The 20,247-nt window shown below is 44.6% G+C and overlaps 1 protein-coding gene across 2 annotated transcripts in view; it reads left to right on the top strand.

Moving 5' to 3' along the window:
- The window catches only part of rhpn2 (rhophilin, Rho GTPase binding protein 2), a 32,216-nt gene extending 12,177 nt beyond the window's left edge, over positions 1-20,039 (top strand). The window contains exons 3-15 of one of the 2 annotated variants that reach the window (XM_010864753.5): positions 453-581; positions 6,762-6,837; positions 7,725-7,802; positions 8,063-8,187; positions 8,682-8,848; positions 11,482-11,669; positions 12,867-13,023; positions 13,996-14,115; positions 14,295-14,489; positions 14,974-15,050; positions 17,613-17,759; positions 18,818-18,973; positions 19,413-20,039. In XM_010864753.5, the coding sequence (XP_010863055.5) occupies positions 453-581; positions 6,762-6,837; positions 7,725-7,802; positions 8,063-8,187; positions 8,682-8,848; positions 11,482-11,669; positions 12,867-13,023; positions 13,996-14,115; positions 14,295-14,489; positions 14,974-15,050; positions 17,613-17,759; positions 18,818-18,973; positions 19,413-19,676 (1,879 nt within the window). In that variant the 3' untranslated portion in view covers positions 19,677-20,039. The remainder of the gene's footprint in view (positions 1-452; positions 582-6,761; positions 6,838-7,724; positions 7,803-8,062; positions 8,188-8,681; positions 8,849-11,481; positions 11,670-12,866; positions 13,024-13,995; positions 14,116-14,294; positions 14,490-14,973; positions 15,051-17,612; positions 17,760-18,817; positions 18,974-19,412) is intronic. The other variant, XM_029114287.2, reaches the window with a different exon arrangement.
- The last annotated feature ends 208 nt before the right edge of the window (positions 20,040-20,247 follow it).

Genomic DNA, 20,247 nt, shown 5'->3' with positions numbered 1-20,247 from the left:
GTGCTGTCTGGCTGTAATGCAGGATTTTTTCCTTTGGAAATTGAATTGTTGGTTTAGAAGAACCTTTTTTTAAATGCATTTTAGATCTTGTTGTGATTATAGTATAAAAAAAACTAGCACACTGCATAAAAAAAACTAGCGCACTGCATAAAAAAACTAGCGCACTGCATAAAAAAACTAGCGCACTGCATTCAATCCATTTATTTTTGTTCGTTTTAGCACTTCAGGTAACCACATAAGTTGCCCGATGATCACTTCTGGCAAAAGGGTCCCGTCATTTGCCAGAAATGCCAGATAACCAGTGGAGGGTGATGGAGACCCTGTAGGGGTGGAGCAGTCATCCCACTGTCTTAATCAGCTGTCAGTGGAGGGGGAACGCTGTATTCTTGTAAATACCTGACACTTGTTCACAGGTGTAATGTAAATGCTAACGTCCCCATCTCTGTTTCCAGGGCGACCTCCAATAACAAAGTGCGTGAGATGGTTGGCTTGGAGCTCAGCTATGTCAACTCCAATCTGCAACTCCTCATGGAACAGCTGGAGGCACTCAACAGCTCTGTGGACGTCTACCAGAATGCCCAGTGAGTTAACGTCCATGCCTCCCGAATCACACCCAATTCCTTGTATGGGGCACTACCTTTAATCAGAGCAATATAGCGTGGTGCTGTGTGTTTCTTAGCTCATCCTCTGATGATTGTTAATAACGAGGAGAGACTTAGGGTTGAAGTTAACATTTCAGTCTCAGTTGACATTCTTGTAACTGGCTGTCATTTCAAAATGTGTAATACACAAACACACACTGTGGAATACCGAGGGCTTTGACATGAAGATGGACAAACAAAGGCTGACAGAAAGTCAACAAAATAGAAAGAGGAATGAAAGGCAGGTGATGTGTAGATCTGGGCAAACAGGTTAAGAGCTCCTTCACAAAGTGTTAGGAATCCATGAGCTCATAAGATCTTCGGAGATAAACACCCTGACATGACAGATGAGGAAGACATTTTAAAGGGAAATGCTAACAAATATCGAAACAAATTTATAAACCGCTTGATACAATTGTTGGAATGCCTCCCAATGCACGCATCTCTCTCTCAGGGAGAGCAGGGTTGAGCTGTTACCTGTGCAGTGTCACCTGTTTATATTCTCTACCCCATCTAATGCAATTTGATAACTTATCTACTTATTATATTATCTAGAGGAAAAACAAATGTTCTGTCATAGCAAAACCCAAATTGGGGGACCGTAATCGATTGTAGTACAGTACCCACCATACTCGTACTGTCTTGAAAAGGAGCACCCAAGCCAGCGTAAACCAAACACTTTAAATATCCCTATAGAGTATCCTGACCATAGCGATGGAATCTGACATGAAACCAAACGTCCAAAGAGTATAAAAGGCATTTGAACAGATTTGTTTTCCAAATTTGTTCAAATACATTTTACTGGTCAATAGAAAGTAAACCCGCATCCAAATTGTTTCCAAAATGTGTTTCTTTTCTGCTGCTGCACAACTCCTCTACCGTTTTATTTTCACCAGGGTAAAATATTGATACCTTAACTATTCATTAAGTCATTCACCACAGGTCTCATTTCTTGTCCCTCGCCCCTTTTATGTTGAGACAAAAAACCTGGTTGAACGATATGTTGCTGTGGCTGTAATCCTTCATTGTCTTGGTAGGGAAACTTGAAAGTTTTTAAAGCAATTTAAAATTCACTCACATTAAAGTCCTGCATATATTGCATCCCTTTAGTCACCTTCAGAAACGGAACCCCTCTCCCTACCGGAACCCCTCTCCCTACCGGAACCCCTCTCCCTACCGGAACCCCTCTCCCTACCGGAACCCCTCTCCCTACCGGAACCCCTCTCCCTACCGGAACCCCTCTCCCTACCAAATCTTTAAAGTGGACATTGACCCTCTAGAATCTGTACCCCCCCCCAGGTTTTGTTTCCCCATAAACACTGCAAATGGTATATGAATTAGATATGCCCCCTCAGTCATCCTGCAGCCAGTCCTGATTTTAACCAGCCCCACCCCACCTCCATCAGTTCTTAATGACTCCAAACCAACTACAGATTGAAAAAACTCCAGCAGCTCTCACCTACTTCCACACTAAATCCCAGAGGGAGAGGGATTCAAAGACATTTATTTGTAAGTAGTCACACTCGCTCCTCAGCAAGCGCCATGACAACCAGGACCAAACAAAACGTGCTGATTGGTCAAACGTTAGTGAGGACAATATGTCAGGGGCCCAGTCAGAGTCACTGGAGAATGGCCCAAGCATGTTCTCTCTCTCAAACACTTCTGGTAACAGGGTCTGGTGGTCTGTGTCCCGAATTACACCATATTCCCTATCTAGTGCTCTAATTTTGATGGGAGCCTGCAGTGAATATGGTGCCGTTTTGGACACATCTCTGGTGTTGGCACAGGTTCTGTCTGGGGTGCCAGCCATTTCCTTGCCTGCTCCGGGGACATCCTAGACTCATTCTCAGTCAGAATTAAATGTTAATTCGCCATTGGCCTACTTGATGGTTGTTTTGAGTTTAAAGGTATTTTTGTGAGTGGGAAAAGGGTTCTCTAATCCCTTCATAAAACAGACAGCCACTGGCAACCAGGGTGTGTCGCCGAGGGCCGCCTGCCCTCTCAGATCAGAAGGAGGGTTTGCTGAAAGATAACAATCGCGCTCTCTCTCTCTCGACAACAATAAAAAGGCTATTGTATTCCATCTCTGTTGCTCTCTTTTTTTGTCGCTCTCCCTCTTTGTGTGTGTCTCTCTGTCCCTCTCTCTCTGTTCCCTGAGAAAATAATATAACACACCGTTATATTACACCTAAAGAAGCAAAATATACAGACTGTAGTTACCCATTTGTGATACTTGTGTGGGAAATACCCAAGGCCTACAGAGAGTACATTTTACCCATCTATGTCTTTATCTCTGTCCTTTCTGTCTCTTAAAATGGTGTATTCACCCAACTTGGATCAACACAAAGCCACAGTGCGCTGTACTGTGCTCAAAAAACAACATTGTCTCCTGCTATTTTGTTCTTGTAATGTAACCTCAGCCGGATGTTGGCAGAAATTCGCACGGAGCAGAATATCTCATTTCTCAGCAGTTGCCTCATTATTTCATAATGTTTTCCTCCTCTTCCGAAAGTGCTCTCCTTCAGACTGGATCAAACTGGTTACCTTCACTGGAACCAGAGGACTTCTGAAGTGGTGCCTGAAACGGCTGCAGTATCCGCATGTGTCTCGGATTAAGAACCCATGAGAAGAGGTGGTCTTCTATGGTGCGCTGGTTAGGAAGTTATGTTTGTTGTGGTCAAAAGTAGTTAAATGTATACTGTTGGCAATAGGGTTTGATTTAGCACCTGATGGAGGGGGACATCCCACCTGATGGAGGGGGACATCCCACCTGATGGAGGGGGACATCCCACCTGATGGAGGGGGACATCCCACCTGATGGAGGGAATCAGTGTCTTTCATGAATACTGGGGGGGGGTGGTGGTTATGAATCGGAGAGAAAGGGGGTACTGTGGAAAAGAGTGGAGGGGAGAAGGTGAGAGGTTATTAGCCAACGTGTTCCTGGAGGAAGAGCTTAAGGAGATGGCTACAGCCTGCACCAGTCACGGACACTGCGGGACCGCTCCGTTTACACTGCATACTGGTCTCATGTCCAGGTGTTCTGGATCAAAATACAGGACCGCTCCGTTTACACTGCATACTGGTCTCATGTCCAGGTGTTCTGGATCAAAATACAGGACCGCTCCGTTTACACTGCATACTGGTCTCATGTCCAGGTGTTCTGGATCAAAATACAGGACCGCTCCGTTTACACTGCATACTGGTCTCATGTCCAGGTGTTCTGGATCAAAATACAGGACCGCTCCGTTTACACTGAATTTGTTGTGGATGAAGCCGGCACTAGTGAGCCCATAGCAAAAGCATTAGGGTTTGTGTGAAATTGTTTGTCAGTGGGATGTCTGGCCAAGGGCATGACTACCAGACTGTGGTGGTACCAGCTCGTGCCAAGACCCTGTTGCATACCGCAGTATGAAAACCTGATAACTTCCACTTTAAGCCAAAGGGAGTTTTGACAGTGCTGTAGAAACAACTGATTCTTGCTTTAATTAGCTGGTATTTCCTCTGTGTGGTGATAAGATGTCTTACCTGGTCTCCGTCTGTCAGAGCTGGGTAGACTAGAACCTGAAAAATGAATTGGTGTGTATACAGAGAGGAACCAGAAATGGCACCCTACTGTCAGGATTGTCAGAATTGCTCCTGTGGAATAGAGAAGTACCAGACACCGACCCCGTCCCAAATTCCACCTCAGTGTAAGTGCACTGCCTAGTGTAGGGTGTGTCATTTAGGATGCAATCTGGAAGGTCACCCTTTTCCTCTCAGTTTTTTAAGACAGAATCCAAACTTTCCAAAGAAGAGGTCTTTTCCATTTCAGAGCATGAACCCACAGAGTCCACATCTTCAAGCATCGAACACAAATGGGATTGGTTCCTTAGATGAAATTGACCCCAACACTTAATGAAATAAAAATGCATTACCATGAAGTCAGATAAATTTGCGTAACTGAACAACAAGAGGGATCGAGTTTGAGTTAGGTGGATCGGACGGTTTGAGTTAGGTGGATCGGAGCGGTTTGAGTTAGGTGGATCGGAGCGGTTTGAGTTAGGTGGATCGGAGCGGTTTGAGTTAGGTGGATCGGAGCGGTTTGAGTTAGGTGGATCGGAGCGGTTTGAGTTAGGTGGATCGGAGCGGTTTGAGTTAGGTGGATCGGAGCGGTTTGAGTTAGGTGGACCCTGCTACTACTCAGTGTTTGCTTTGGGTGGTGTAATGTGGGCTTGCCTATATGAAAATACAGACTGTGGTCAAAGGGAGTTCCCTCCAGCCCAGAATCATAGGGGATTTTCAAAACATTAACTTTCTCCAGAGTCAAACTTAATCTCGATCTCTATGAATATCTTGTATACAACCCATAACTGTTATACCATGTTACTTAAAACCTGGGTTTCTTTCTCATTTGATTTTCAAAAAGGCAACATTTGGATACATTTCAGCAAATTATTCTGAAATAGTCACAGAATATGGTTCCTTCTGTCTTTTTCCAAAGAGACAAACCTAACTGTTTATCACAGGGCTCTCACTGTAAACAGTCACTCTGTCCTTTTCTGTCCAGTGTCCTTGTCATTTCTCTGTTGCTGCCTCTCATTGTTGACCTACAATATAGTATATGAATAAACCGTATATAACCACTAATGTTGGAACACTGTGTAAAATGTAAATAAAAACAGAATGCAACGGTGTGCCAATCATTTAAATCCTATATTCAATAGAAAATGGTACATAGACAACATATCAAATGTTGAAACAGACATTTTATTGTTTCATGAAAAAATATGCCCACTTTGATGCCAGTAACACTTTTCAAAAGTTGGGACAGAGGCAACAAAAGACTGGAAAAGTTGTGTAATGCTAAAAAACTAAACCTGGTGGAATATCACACAACTAATTAGGTAAATTGGCATTGGGTGTTACATGATTGGGTGTTAAAAGATAATTTCAGAGAGGATGGGTCTGTCAGAAGTGAGGATTGGGAGGGGTTCACCACTGTGTGAAAGACTGAAAGGGCAGATAGTGCAACAATTTAAGAATAATGCTTGTCAGCGTAATAATTTGGGGATGAAATTTGGGGATGTTATCATCTGAGGTACATACCATCATTAAAAGATTCAGAGAATCTGGAGAAATCTCTGTACACAAGGGACAAGGCCAATATTGGATGGCCGTGATCTTCTGGCAATGCATTAAAAACGGACACGATTCTGTAGTAGACATCACTGCATAGGCTCAGGAACACTTCTGAAAACCATTGTCTGTGAACACAGTACGTCGCTGCATCCACAAATGCTAGTTAAAATTCTGCCATGCAAAGAAGGAACAAGGAATAAACAAGATCCAGAACCACCCAAGCTCATTTAAAATGGACTGAGGCAAAGGGGAAAACTGTCCTGTGGTCTGACATCAAAATTAACAAACCATCCAACTTGTTTTCAGCGCAACGTTCAAAAGCCAGCATCAGTGATGGTATGGGGGTGCATTAAGGCACATGGCATGGGTGACTTGCACATCTGTGAAGGCACCATTAATGCTGAACAATATATACAGGTTTTGGAGCAACATCCGTAATAAGAGTCCACGTGCTAGACTGTCACCCGCTGAAAATATTTGGCACATTATGAAACGAAATACGTTTAGCAGGTAAACTCCTATACTGTTGAGCAGCTAAACTCCTATATCAAGCTAGAATGGGAATACATTTCACTTTCAAAACCACAGCAGTTGGTCTCCTCAATTCCTAAATGCTTGGAGTATTGTTAAAAAACTAGGTGATGCAACACAGTGGTAAACATGCCCCTCTCCAAACTTTTTGAAATTAGTTGCTTATTAAAATCGGCATGCTTTTTTCCAAAAACAATACAATTTCTCAGTTTCAACATTTGATTGTGTTGTCTTTGTACTATTTTCAATGAAATATAAGGATTAATAATTTGCATATCATTGCATTCTGTTTTTATTTGCATTTTACGGAGCGTTCCAACTTATTTGGAAATGGGTTTTACTATCAAACCTTTAACAGTATTTTTATATACAGTGTATAACCTCTAACAGTATCTCTATATTTACTCAGAATATAACCTCTAACAGTATCTCTATATTCAGTGTATATAACTTCTAACATTATGTTTCCAGAGAGGCCACCAGCATCCCACTCATCCCTCTGGGTCTTAAGGAAACTAAAGAGGTGGACTTCTCTGTTCCATTCAAGGTATAGGATCATCATTTCACTACTTTCGATATGAGTTGGTCCCCACTGACACCCTATTTGTGCTTTAAAACCACTCTTAACCGTGTTATATTGCCAATATACCACGCTATATTTGGAAAACAAATAGTGTAACCTGACTGGTGCTAAATTCCCTGATGTCATGTTAATAGCCCTGTGACCTACAGATGAGGATGTTGACAGTTTCTAGACAACAGACATCTGGTACCTCACAAATGGCACCCTATTCTACAGAATACTACTATATTGGTCCAGGTCAAAATTAGTGCACTTCAAATGAAATAGGGTGCCATTTCAGAGACTGTTCTAGTGGTGACGCAGACAGGTTAAGTTGGCCCTACTGAAGCCTGTAATTAACCAGATATAATGACAAGGTGCTGGTCTTAGACTGGTTGGCTCCAAGCCACAGATATAACACTTATAATGCTTTAGAGACACTTCTGCTTGGTTAGGTTCATGTTAGGCTTGGTATGGGTTTGTTTAGGCATGGTTTGTTTTAGGTTAACTTAGATTTACGTTTGATTATGTTTAGGTTCGGTAAAGTGTACATTTGGTATACTGTAGGTTTGTGTAGTTTTATTTACATTCAGGTATGTTCGTTTTTTTGTTTAGGTTTGGTCAGGTTTACTTTATATTAAGGTTCAGAGACAGACCTCTCAAAGTCCCTGATGATGAATTGGTGACACTGTTGTGAAAGCTGGCTAGGTTCTTCGGCTGTGATATGTTTCTGATCCGTGGGTTCTGTTAACTCATCATGATAGTTTTTAATTGTGTGATGATAGTAGTTTGATGGGCTGGCTCAACAGGACTCTATTAGATAATAGTGGCTTTTTAAAGGAGGATATTGTGAATCTTCTCTGTTTGTGTAGGACTTTATCCTTGAGCATTACAGTGAAGATGGCTCCAGCTACGAGGAGGAGATCGCTGACCTGATAGACCTGAGACAGGTACACTTAGCCTAGGTCTCTTAGTGTTCTGCTTTGTGAGAATGACAACTGGGTTCTGCCTAATGTGACCCACCTGTCATTACGCATCCTGATCCCTGCCTTGTTTTTCACCAAATTAATATTTTCTAATATGTAGTTCCGATCTAATTTTACTGTAGCCTGGCTGAAGAGGCTGTGATGTCAAAACCGCTGTCAGCCATGCTATATTAGCAGCAGTGCACCTTGACAACGTATTCATCTGTATAAAATTGTCCCTCCAGGCCTGCCGTACCCCCAGTCGCAGTGACGCTGGCATTGAGCTACTAACCAAATACTTCAGCCACCTGCCTCTACTGGAGAGCCGCTTCCTCTCCCCCACCCGCCAGCTGGGCATCTTCTTCACTTGGTACGTTCCACCTCACTGACTCATAACACTTCTTGTATGATATGACCCACCCTAGGAGTCAGGCTATCTACAACTTCTCCTGTTGTCCTAGAGATGGAAAAATGTCACTGTGGAAATGGATGCCGGACGCTTTGTCTCTTTCATTGGTCTTTTCCATTGTCTTGCATCTGATAGCGATGTTGTTTAAACCTATATATGACTACCGTGTCAAATATCAATGTACCTTTGCCTGACACAAGCCCCTTTCCCTTTTAAATGTTTTTATTCTAAAGTGAAGCTGGCTGATTTTCAATTATCCTCTAACATCTCACAAAGTAAACATAAATGAAGTTGACACAGCAAATCAACAAGGAATCGCAATGAAGAAAAAGGTGGAGACCACTCGCTCTCTCCCCATTCAGCCTCCATTACCGACGACTCCTCCTCTCCCCTCACTGTCTCCCCATTCAGCCTCCATTACCAACGACTCCTTCTCTCTCCTCGCTCTCTCCCAGGTATGACTCGTTCACAGGTGTGCCAGTGTGTCAGCAGAACGTCTCTCTAGAGAAGGCCAGCATTCTGTTCAACGTTGGCGCTCTGTACACCCAGATCGGCACACGCTGCAACCGACAGACCAGCACCGGCCTTGACGAGGCCATCACCGCCTTCCAGAAGGCCGCAGGTGAGGAGAGACTGTGGACTGCTGACGGTCTGTGGACTGCTGACGGTCTGTGGACTGCTGACGGTCTGTGGACTGCTGACGGTCTGTGGACTGCTGACGGTCTGTGGACTGCTGACGGTCTGTGGACTGCTGACAGTCTGTATTCCAAATGGAACCCTTTTCCCTATCTTGAGGGCTTATAGGGCCTTAGTTAAAAGCAGTGCAGTACTTAGAGCAGGTAAACATTTGGGATACCAGTGCCTAATATTACACTAAAATGCTGGCTTGGACTTTACACTGGTGACCAGGGCAGAGTTCTAATTGTGTACAAGAAGTTCATGATATGGTTTCACTGATTTCGTAACTCCACAGGTTTGTAGTCCCTTCTACAGCTGTTTGTGAGGTGGCCAATTCTCTGATTATGTGCAAGCTTGTTGTAATACATGAACATTGACTGTCAGTGGGTTGCTTGAGAATGAAACCTAATTGCAGGGCGTTTTCATCGCGTGAAATATCAGAACGACTTGATTGATTGGTCAGTAGTACAGCCACTATAAATACAGTCATCATTCACGTCCCGAAATTCAGCCCTCACCAAACTAAAGACATATTTCAGTACTTCACTTTGTCATCTGCTGCAGAACTGGCTTTTGAGTTTCACTCAGTGCCGATTCTCTATTATTTTGTAAATTGTACGTTCAAACCCTGCTGGAGTAGAGGGAGGAGGAGGGAGAGCTGTCCATAGTTTCCTGGTTGTCTACTGTTTTTGTTTTTTTTCAGTTTCTTAAATCATTCCTTTCATTAGGTTTCATAACTTCTCTGGTTCTGCATTCAAAATGGCACCTTTAGTCCTCCATAGTGTGCTACTTCTAAGCAGGGAAATTGGGTCAATTTGTTTTTGTAAGCCTTGGCTGGCATTAAGCCAGGGGGTTTATGAGCAGTCTGATACCTAAAGCGGTCTTACATCTGCACTTCTTGGCAGGAGGATGTAACTTCTGCTCTTTGATATGCAGCTTTTTTACGATTCCTCTCTGTTGGCGTGAGAGCTTTGGCCCCGCCCTCTTTACAACAGATTCCTCATACTAAACACTCAAGTAGGTTCCCATGACAAAATAATTGTTTTATATGATAAAGGTCACAATTATATTATTCCCTGATCTCAGTTATGCAGTCCGTTGCATTGTGATGATCAAGCTGAGGGCGCAGCCCGATAGAAGCTCTCTTATTAGCCTGCCATAGTTTATGAGCTGGCCCGTAATTCTACCAACATTCATCTGGGGTTCCTGGGACACGGTTCGCATCTTAAATGGCACCCTTCTCCCTACTATCTGGTCAGAACTAGTGCACTAAATCAGGATTAGGGTGCCATACACACCCCTGTCAGCTATGGAGCAGGCTGGAACTGGTTATCATGACCGTGTTACTGTATCGGATTGTTACTCTCCAGGTCTGGGACATAGTGAGACACATCTGATCTCAAGACTGTAATTTACAGCACACACACACACACTCTTGTTATACAGTACTTGTACACACACACACACTCTTGTTATACACTACTTGTGAGAACTGTTTTTGGGATCACAATTGATTTCTATAAAAAATGCTATCCTTTCTTGGGTTAGGGTTAACCAACCTCATCATAACCCTAAACATACACATTTTTACCTAACCCTAAAAAAGCAATTTGTATAAGCGAGGACCAGAAAAACTTCCCATTATTCAGGGTTTACCATGGTTTATTATACTAGTGAGGACATCACAAGTACAGTGGTACATACATACATACATACATACATACATACACACAAGTCACCCGTTGAACTCTGACTCCCCTCCTTTCAGCCAGTATGATGACATACAGGACAAGGAGCTCTCTCTGAGAGAACAAGGAGCTGTCAGGAGGCTGGATACGACAAAGGACACATTTGGTTCTTGTTGTTGCGTAGGAACAGGTGTGGCCTGATCTCACCTGGAACACAGTGTTGATTTATCGCCAACAAACACACACACACACACTTCTCCAAATCACTGAATGAACCCAGCCTCAGAGTAAACTGAATTTGTGAGTGCAAAATGACACCATGTACCCTATATGGTGCCCTACTATGAATGAAGACCGAATGGGTTGTGGTTAAAAAAAGCATTTTGTGAGAACAGGGAGTCATTTGGGCCTTAAGGAATGATTGTCATGGGAGAGCAGAGTTGTTGTTTTGACTTCATTCATGGACTACAAACAGGACCTTGGTTCCCAGACCACACTGTTGATTATTCTCCAGCAGGCAGCTGCACTTTTGACCTCAGCAGGTTGGGACTCTCACACGGATCTCACTAAATCACTCTATTCACAAACCACGGCTCTTCGTCGAACACACTTCCACTCTTCCTCAACAGACATTTCTCATTACATTAGAAAGGTGACAAGAAACGCAGCCACAAAATGCAGTAAATGTAAAATACACTAACACATTTTTTTTATCTTAAGGTAGTGAGATAATCAGTCTAACAGTTATTTAATAAATCGGTCAAATGTATTTAATTGATCACAATGACTCTGACCTCCCTCTCTCAACCCCCCCATCATAATCAACCTGACCTCCCTCTCTCAACCCCCCCATCATAATCAACCTGACCTCCCTCTGTCTGTCCTCCAGGAGTCCTGAACCACCTTAAGGAAACATTCACCCACACCCCAAGTTACGACCTGTCTCCTGCCATGCTCAGTATGCTCATCAAGATGATGCTGTCTCAGGCCCAGGAGTGTCTGTTTGAGAAGATCGCTCTGTCTGGGATCCGCAACGAGTTCTTCTCCCTCCTGAAGATGGCCCAGGAAGCTGCCAAGGTACGCAGGCTATGTTGTTCTGGTTCCGTTCTGTCTGTTAATTATTTGGGTCTTGTCCAGTCCGATGCTTCCTCATCTAGTTACGCCTAACTTCGAGATGCATTTTTAAGTAGGAAACTTCTGCAGTAAAAGTTCCCTCCATTAACATTGAGGCTTGAATGTCCCTTTCAGTCTCATGTATCAATACACCGCTGTGATGCGTTGGGGTAGAGAACAGTGAAAGTCCTCGTGTAACATGATGACATCATAGGTCAGAAGTACCCGACGGGTAATGCCTGGAGGACTGCTTTACCGCCGCAAATGCCTTTCCTGGGTTCAGACACACTGACTGAATAGGATGGTCTACAGTAGTGTACTACCTAGGGACTAGGATGGTCTACAGTAGTGTACTACCTAGGGACTAGGATGGTCTACAGTAGTGTACTGCATAGGGAATAAGGTGGTCTACAGTGTTGTACTACATAGGGACTAGGATGGTCTACAGTAGTGTACTACCTAGGGACTAGGATGGTCTACAGTAGTGTACTACCTAGGGACTAGGATGGTCTACAGTAGTGTACTGCATAGGGAATAAGGTGGTCTACAGTGTTGTACTACATAGGGACTAGGATGGTCTACAGTAGTGTACTACATAGGGAATAGGCTGGTCTACAGTAGTGTACTACATAGGGAATAGGATGGTCTACAGTAGTGTACTACATAGGGAATAGGATGGTCTACAGTAGTGTACTACATAGGGAATAGGCTGGTCTACAGTGTTGTACTACATAGGGAATAGGCTGGTCTACAGTAGTGTACTACATAGGGACTAGGATGGTCTACAGTAGTGTACTACATAGGGACTAGGATGGTCTACAGTAGTGTACTACATAGGGACTAGGGTGGTCTACAGTAGTGTACTACATAGGGAATAGGGTGGTCTACAGTAGTGTACTACATAGGGACTAGGCTGGTCTAGAGTGTTGTACTACATAGGGAATAGGCTGGTCTACAGTGTTGTACTACATAGGGACTAGGCTGGTCTACAGTAGTGTACTACATAGGGACTAGGCTGGTCTACAGTGCTGTACTACATAGGGACTAGGCTGGTCTACAGTGCTGTACTACATAGGGAATAGGCTGGTCTACAGTGTTGTACTACATAGGGATCAGTTTGACTGTGTGTTGACCTTTAACAGTACCTCTGTCCTCTCTCAGGTGGGAGACAGTTATGACCAGGTGCACCAGTCCATGAGCCAGACGCCCATTAAAGACAACGTCCCCTTCTTCTGGTCCACCATGGCCCAGGTTAAGACCCATCACTACCGGTCCCTGGCACACTACTTCGTGGCTACCGCCCTATTGGACCACCAGCGTGAGTCAAGCCAATTATCTCTCTCTGTGTTATTTAGAGGAAGGAGAAAGGAAGAAGTGCACTGAACAGGAAATGGGGTGCTGTTTTGTGCTGTACATCTAATCTGGGCCGTCCTGGTTATGTAGAAGCACCCAAATCCTCCGGGGAACAGCCGTGTATGAGACGTCTGTGCTGTTTAAACACAACGCGTCCCCCAGCCACAGGGCAGATCAGTCCTCTAGTGAAGGCAGCCAGCCAACAGCCACTAGGGCGTCCCAAATGTCACCCTTTTTTTTTTTTTTTTATACCCGGTGGGTTCGGGTCAAGAGTAGTGTACTAAATAGGGTGCCATTTGGGTCCAGTTTTTCTCTCCGCCGCCTCTGCCTCAGAGGTCAACTATAATCTTCCTCGGTCGCCAACCTTCTGAGGTAAAGGGGGAAGGGATGGGGGGGGGAGGGGGGGTTATGTAAAATTCAACTGGGTTTTGGGGCAGAAGCTACCAGGGTCGGTCATTGCCAGTAATACATTGTTTACTGAATGAAACCCACTAACTTAGAACCAATTAATGAATACTTCGATCCAAGTTGGCTCCCCTGGGCCTTTCAAAAGGGGGATTGTTAACCCCAAGTCATGGAGGAATGTTTTTGTTTTGAATCTGTAGAATTGGATACACTAATGATGTCCTAATGAGGTCCCTCTGTAGGCAGACAGGAGGGAGTGCATTTTGTCTTGTCTCTTTTTGTTGTTTATTTATAAACGAAGATATTTCCCTTTTCTCTGTCTACCGTGAGCCAGTGACAATAAGTACTTGCACCTTGACAAAGTCATAGTGTTGAATTAGGTCATGCTAAAACATGGTAAAATTCCAATAATTCCCAGGATTTCCCAGGAAAGATGTGGTTGGAATGCTGGGAATGTCCCTGACATTTTTGCTAGCTTGTTTAAAAGGGAGTCACTGATAGTGTCTTTACGCCTTGCCTGTGCTGTTCCCAGTGAGTCCCCAAGATGATGAAGACCTGCAGGAGAAGACTCTGTCCCAGGTCTATGACTCCATGCTGGATGGCCGCTCCCCTCTGGACATCCTCAGAAAGAGAGAGGACAGACGCCACATAGGTCAGTCCTACACACTGACTGACGTAGGTCAGTCCTACACACTGACTGACGTAGGCCCAGAGACTACAGGTCCAATACCCTCTACTAGTCTGTGTCAGCTACAATAGCACAGGTCTTGCTGTGTGTTGGAGGTTATAGGTGCTATATTTAGACACCCCTGCTACCCCCGTCCTTCCCAGGTAAGGCCCACCTGCGTCGGGCTGTGATGGGCCATGAGGAGGCCCTCAGGATCCATGGCCTTTGTCGTCACCTCCGAAAGCTGGACGTGCTTCAGGAGATCCTCCAGGCTAGCCACAAACGCTCCCTGGCCAAATTCACCAGAAACGACCAGGAAGACGAGTTCACCGACTACCTGGAGGCACCGGACATCATCTGTGAGTGGGCAGGAGGTCTTATTAGCTGCTGTGATGCTTAACATCTCTGCTGAACATCATATCCGCTTTTCCAATAACCGTAATTTCAGGAAGTAGTTGTTCTACAAGTACATCTCTTGGCCATGGTTTTTGTTTTTCCATTGTCATCAGAGACAAGGTTCTTGATTTTCATTAACAACTGTTGGGTGGAAATATGAGCACTGTAAAACTAGAAATATTTCTTCATAACTATTATGTGTTGCTCATAAAAACATTGACAGAAATGTAAATTTTTCCATTTATAATGTGGTAAACCTCGTAAACAAGCTGTTCAGTGACTTCACAGTCAGTTCATTCAGAGAAAACCACTATGAATGCATGGACTGTAATTGCTTAGTATTTGCATGTTGTCATGTTGCAATGCGCTTCTTTACATGCCAGTGGAGGCTGTGTGGTGATAACAAACAAATGCAGCCTGATAAAGCCTTTTTTCCTCCCTTCTCAGCTAAAACGGACCACAAGGCGGAGATGGAAATGCCCGTGTCAACAAAGGTGAAAGTCACAGACTTTTTCCACCGGCTGGTATGTGGGCTACTAATTCTTCCTCTAACACTACAGGGCCAGTTTGACGGACACAGTTTAAGCCCGGTCCCTTCCAGAAAAAATTGGTTGAGGACTAAAGCTAATGTGTGCCCGGCAAACCACCCCATTACCTACATTATTTATGATGTATTCAGCTATCAGCATCACAGTGCTCTGGATTTGTGTCCACAGAATAAATTCTGTCAAATGCAGAAAAGTTGTGGACAGCCAGAGCTTGTTATGCTGTTGTCTGAATACTGCCCAGTAAGGCTACTGTGGCAGGACTAACTTTAACCCTGGAGAGGTGTTACGCTACTAGAGGACCCTAAAGGTCAGCCTCAATATAAGGCTCGACATTTGACATGTGCTCTATGCACACTGGTAGGGAAGTAGATGGGGATTAGGGGGCCATTTCAGATTTTTACACGTTTCAGTCTGATTCAAACTTTCAGAACATTTCAAATGACGTAGGTGAGTAAATCCCCTTTAAACCCTGTTCCCTGTGTGGTGCAATATTCTGGCACCTATTTACCCTTCAACTACAACCCAGTTTCCAAAAAAGTTGAGACGCTGTGTAAAATGCAAATAAAAAACAGAATGCAATGATGTGCAAATCACTTAATCATATTACAAAGACAATATATCAAATGTCGGAACTGAGATTTATTTTTGTTTTTGGGTATAATACAGGCCCGTTTAGAATTCGAGGCCAGCACGTTTCAGAAAAGTTGAGACCGAGGCATCTTTACCACTGTGTTGCATCACCTCTTGTTTTAACAACACGCTGTAAGCATTTGGGAACAGAGGAGACCAATTGCTGTAGTTTTGAATGTGGAATGTTTTCCCATTCTTACTTGATATAGAATTGCAGCTGCTCAACAGTTCTGGTCTCTTTTGCTGTATTTGTCATTTCATAATGTGCCAAATGTTTTCAATGGCTGATAGGTCTGGACTGCAGGCAGGGCAGTTTAGCACCCGGACTCTTTTACTACAGAGCCATGCTGTTGTGATAAGTGCAGAATGTGGTTTGACATTGTCCTACTGAAATAAGCAAGGCCTTCCCTGAAAAATACATTGTCTGGATGGCAGCATATGTTGCTCCAAAACCTGTATATTTGTTCAGCATTTATGGTGCCTTCACAGATGTGCAAGTCACCCATGCCATGTACACTAATGCACCCCCATACCATTACAGATTCTGGCTTTTGCACTGAAGCCGGATGGTTCCTCTCCTCTTTAGTCTGGAGGAAGCGGCGTCTGTGATTTCCCAAAAACAATCTCAAAGTTTGATTTGTCAGACCACAGGACAGTTTTCCACTTCGCCTCAGTCCATTATAAATGAGCTTGGGCCCAGAGAAGGCAATGCGTTCCACTCCCGTCACAGTCAAAACACATTATGCCTTAGGATTTGTTCAGGACAGAGAGAAACTAATTCCAGTAGTTATGTAAAAGGAAGCCTAAAGTAGTTCTGGTGGATATTAGGATTTGTTCAGGATAGGCAAACGTTGCTGGCTACACGATTCACTCATCTTTTCACTTGACGAAAAAGTATTTTCGTCACCTATATTGATAGATACTGTATCAATGTCATTCACGAATGGCTAATTTGCTGTTAAAGTGGCAAAAGAAGATTTGTTCAGGAGAGATAAAAACCTTGCTGGCTACAACCTTCAGTAGCTACGTTATGGGGAGCCTAAAATTAAACTGTTTACTGTTATATTGCGACTATTTCTGGTGGATTTTTGAATTATGTCTCAGGATTTGTTCAGGATAGACAAACACTTTGCTGACTACACGAATCTCTCTTCTTTTCACTGGGAGAAAATGTCTGTTATAGTCACAGTAGTTACTGTATCAATGTCATTCACGAATGGCTAATAAGCGGTAAAAACAGCCAGTGGCAAAAGCCATACAGTTCATAGGTGCTATTTGTGGTGGAGGTAAAGTTAATAAGAAATTGATGTTAATGTGATGTTAATGCGTTACAGAATTATATAATGTCAAGAGGGTGAACCGAATCTGAATCTTTGGAGGGCAACGACGATCAGCACTTTTTATTGCAGGCCGGCTGAACTAGGCTTGCCTGGTTTCTTGTTTTTTACTTTTTAGGAAACAGGGTTGCACTTTTGTCAAGGGAAGTGAGTGTGTGAGTGAGTGATGTGGAACACTCGTGTAAATCAAGTGTGGTCGTCTTTACCGCTGTGTGTGGTGTGAGGAACAGATGTTTAACCAGGGAATAGGCTGAGAACCTCAGAGGTGGGATGACTGTACAGTGGGAACAGATGTTTAACCAGGGAATAGGTTGAACCTCCGAGAGGTGGGATGGTTCGAAACATGTGATTGTAATACATGGTCCACTAGTTCAAGGTCTTAATGTGTTACACTACATCTCTGAGGAAGTGTTAATATAGTTTATACTTTTAAAATAGTATAACAAGCTATTAACTCTTTGTGTGAATAAATAATAGTGGTGGTGAGACAAAATTCCCATTATTCCGGGGTTTTATTTTTGAGATTCCACATCAACCTGTGCATCTCTGTGTTTCCTCCATCGACCTCCAGGGTCCCCTGAGCGTGTTCTCCGCTAAGCAGCACTGGACTGCACCTCGTACTGTCAGGCTGAAGCTGGAGGACAGAGATATGGGCTTCACCCTCAAAGGAGAACCACCTGTTCAGATCACCTCCCTGGATCCTCTCTGCCACGCCGCTGTGAGTAGAACCCACACTCAGAGGAGAACCGCCTGTTCCCATCATGCTCCTCTAGACCCCCCCCCCCCCCCCCCCACTGTTAGTAATAATTATTACTGGGGAAGGGTTTTGGAAAGGCAACCTGATGTTAGGGGAGAACTAACTTTACAGGACACCTCCATTAACCATTTCTGCCATACTCCTGGTTACTGTGGGAGGAGTCAGGCTGCTGGGAGTGTACCGTACTACTGGTTACTGGGGGAGGAGTCAGGCTGCTGGGAGTGTACCATACTACTGGTTACTGGGGGAGGGGTCAGGCTGCTGGGAGTGTACCGTACTACTGGTTACTGGGGGAGGGGTCAGGCTGCTGGGAGTGTACCGTACTACTGGTTACTGGGGGAGGGGTCAGGCTGCTGGGAGTGTACCGTACTACTGGTTACTGGGGGAGGGGTCAGGCTGCCGAGTCCGTCATGACTCCTTTATAACTAATGCATTAAATAAGATTTAAACCTGTACTTCATCGATTGTTCCTCCTCGGTTTCCTTGGCACAGTTCAAGCAGGACGCCTTGTTGTTTCCTACAGGAGTACGGGGAGGTTTGTCCTGTATAGAGGTTGGACTAGTTGACCTTGGTCTGTAGAGACTGAAATTTGACTTCTGTACCCTCCACTTCTATTACACCACCACCTTCACTCACAATAAACATTGTCTTGTGTTCATTGATACGGCCGAAGAAATATGTACTTGACTTGGTGATGCAGGCTAGGTTCCAGCTAAGCTGAAGTGACCATAAGTTTTCCTGGATAGAAGTGTCTGCTGACTGACTAAAATCTAATGTCAGTGTAAAACTGAATAGCTTGGTGAATGCCTCCTGTTTTAATGGAAACAGAATCAGGACAAAGCATCTGCTGGCCTCCCAGTACATTCCAGACTGTCAATATTTGTCCAATGGGGAAAGGTCAACCTGCTTTCATCTGGCTGCAGATATAACAGAATAGTCGTATATCTGGGACTGCCCCTTGCTCAGCCCTAGTCATTCTGCCTGCTGTTTGTGGACTTAATGTTATCTTTTGTTACCAGGTCGACGGACTGAAAGAAGGGGACTATATTGTTGCGGTCGGGGACATCGACTGTAAGTGGATGGGCGTGAGCGAAGTGATGCGGCTGCTGAAGGACGTGGATGAAGAAGGAATCGACATCCGCGTTGTCAGTCTGATGGACAGCAGCCAGCCCATGGTAAGACCCTCCCACTGTCTGTCCTTGGCTCATTAGGAACCCTGGGAAGTGGTTATTGGTTTCTATAGAAAGACTTGAAGGTCACCTTATCTGTTTTCTAAGTTCCGACTGAAAGGTGATGGCAGATAAATTGCCTCTATGCATCAAGTTATCAACGCTGCAAAACTCTCAGCTTTCACAAGGAGTTCTTATTGTTTAAGGGAATTTCACACCACTGATCCCACGGAAATGTATTTTTCTTTCACTTCATCAAATGGAAATTGTCTCTACTGCTGGGAAGTGTATCTACTGTTTTAAATGATATGTTCTGCACAGAAACCTACTCTATGTAGAGCATGACGAATCTACTTCATTGTCAACACACTGAACTTAATAGAAAATTGCCCCATCCCTCTCTCAGCTTCTCTCTTCCACCCCTCCTCCTTCTCTCTCCCCCCAGCCCACCAAAAGTGCCACATATTGTGGGGGTCTCCCTAAGACCTACTCCATGATCTGCCTTGCCTTCGATGACCACGACAAGAGCCCCAAGGGTCGCAAGGTCTCCAAGAAGGGGTCCTTTCTGTCCTGGGGTCTGAAGAACCGTCTGAAGAGCTCCAGCACGCTCAGCCTCCCCACAGCAGACTTCTCCGGAACACTTCCCTGGAACAAGCACTGCCCCACGTTCCCCAGCTCCAGCTCCTACAACGACCCGGCTCTTTATTAGGCCACACACACTGGACTGTATACTCACCAACACACACACACACACACACACACACACTACTGGGTAAGAGAACAATGTGTTAAGGGATGCGTTCCAAATGACGCCCTATTCCCTATGGGCTTTGGTCAAAAGTAGTGCACTGCATTAGGGAATGCCATGTTGAATATACACGTAGGATTGTGTAGTATGAGGGAAGGGGCTATATTGCTATGGAGAGGAGGGGCTACATTGCCATGGAGAGGAGGGGAGGGGCTACATTGCTATGGAGAGGAGGGGAGGGGCTACATTGCTATGGAGAGGAGGGGAGGGGCTACATTGCTATGGAGAGGTTGGGAGGGGCTACCTTGCTATGGAGTGGAGGGGAGGGGCTACATTGCTATGGATTGGAGGGGAGGGACTACATTGCTATGGAGAGGTTGGGAGGGGCTACCTTGCTATGGAGAGGAGGGGAGGGGCTACCTTGCTATGGAGAGGAGGGGAGGGGCTACCTTGCTATGGAGAGGAGGGGAGGGGCTACCTTGCTATGGAGAGGAGGGGAGGGGCTACCTTGCTATGGAGAGGAGGGGAGGGG

This window comes from Esox lucius, chromosome 17, assembly GCF_011004845.1.
Source record: "Esox lucius isolate fEsoLuc1 chromosome 17, fEsoLuc1.pri, whole genome shotgun sequence".
Lineage (NCBI taxonomy): Eukaryota > Metazoa > Chordata > Actinopteri > Esociformes > Esocidae > Esox > Esox lucius.
This window is presented reverse-complemented; position numbering and strand designations above follow the sequence as displayed.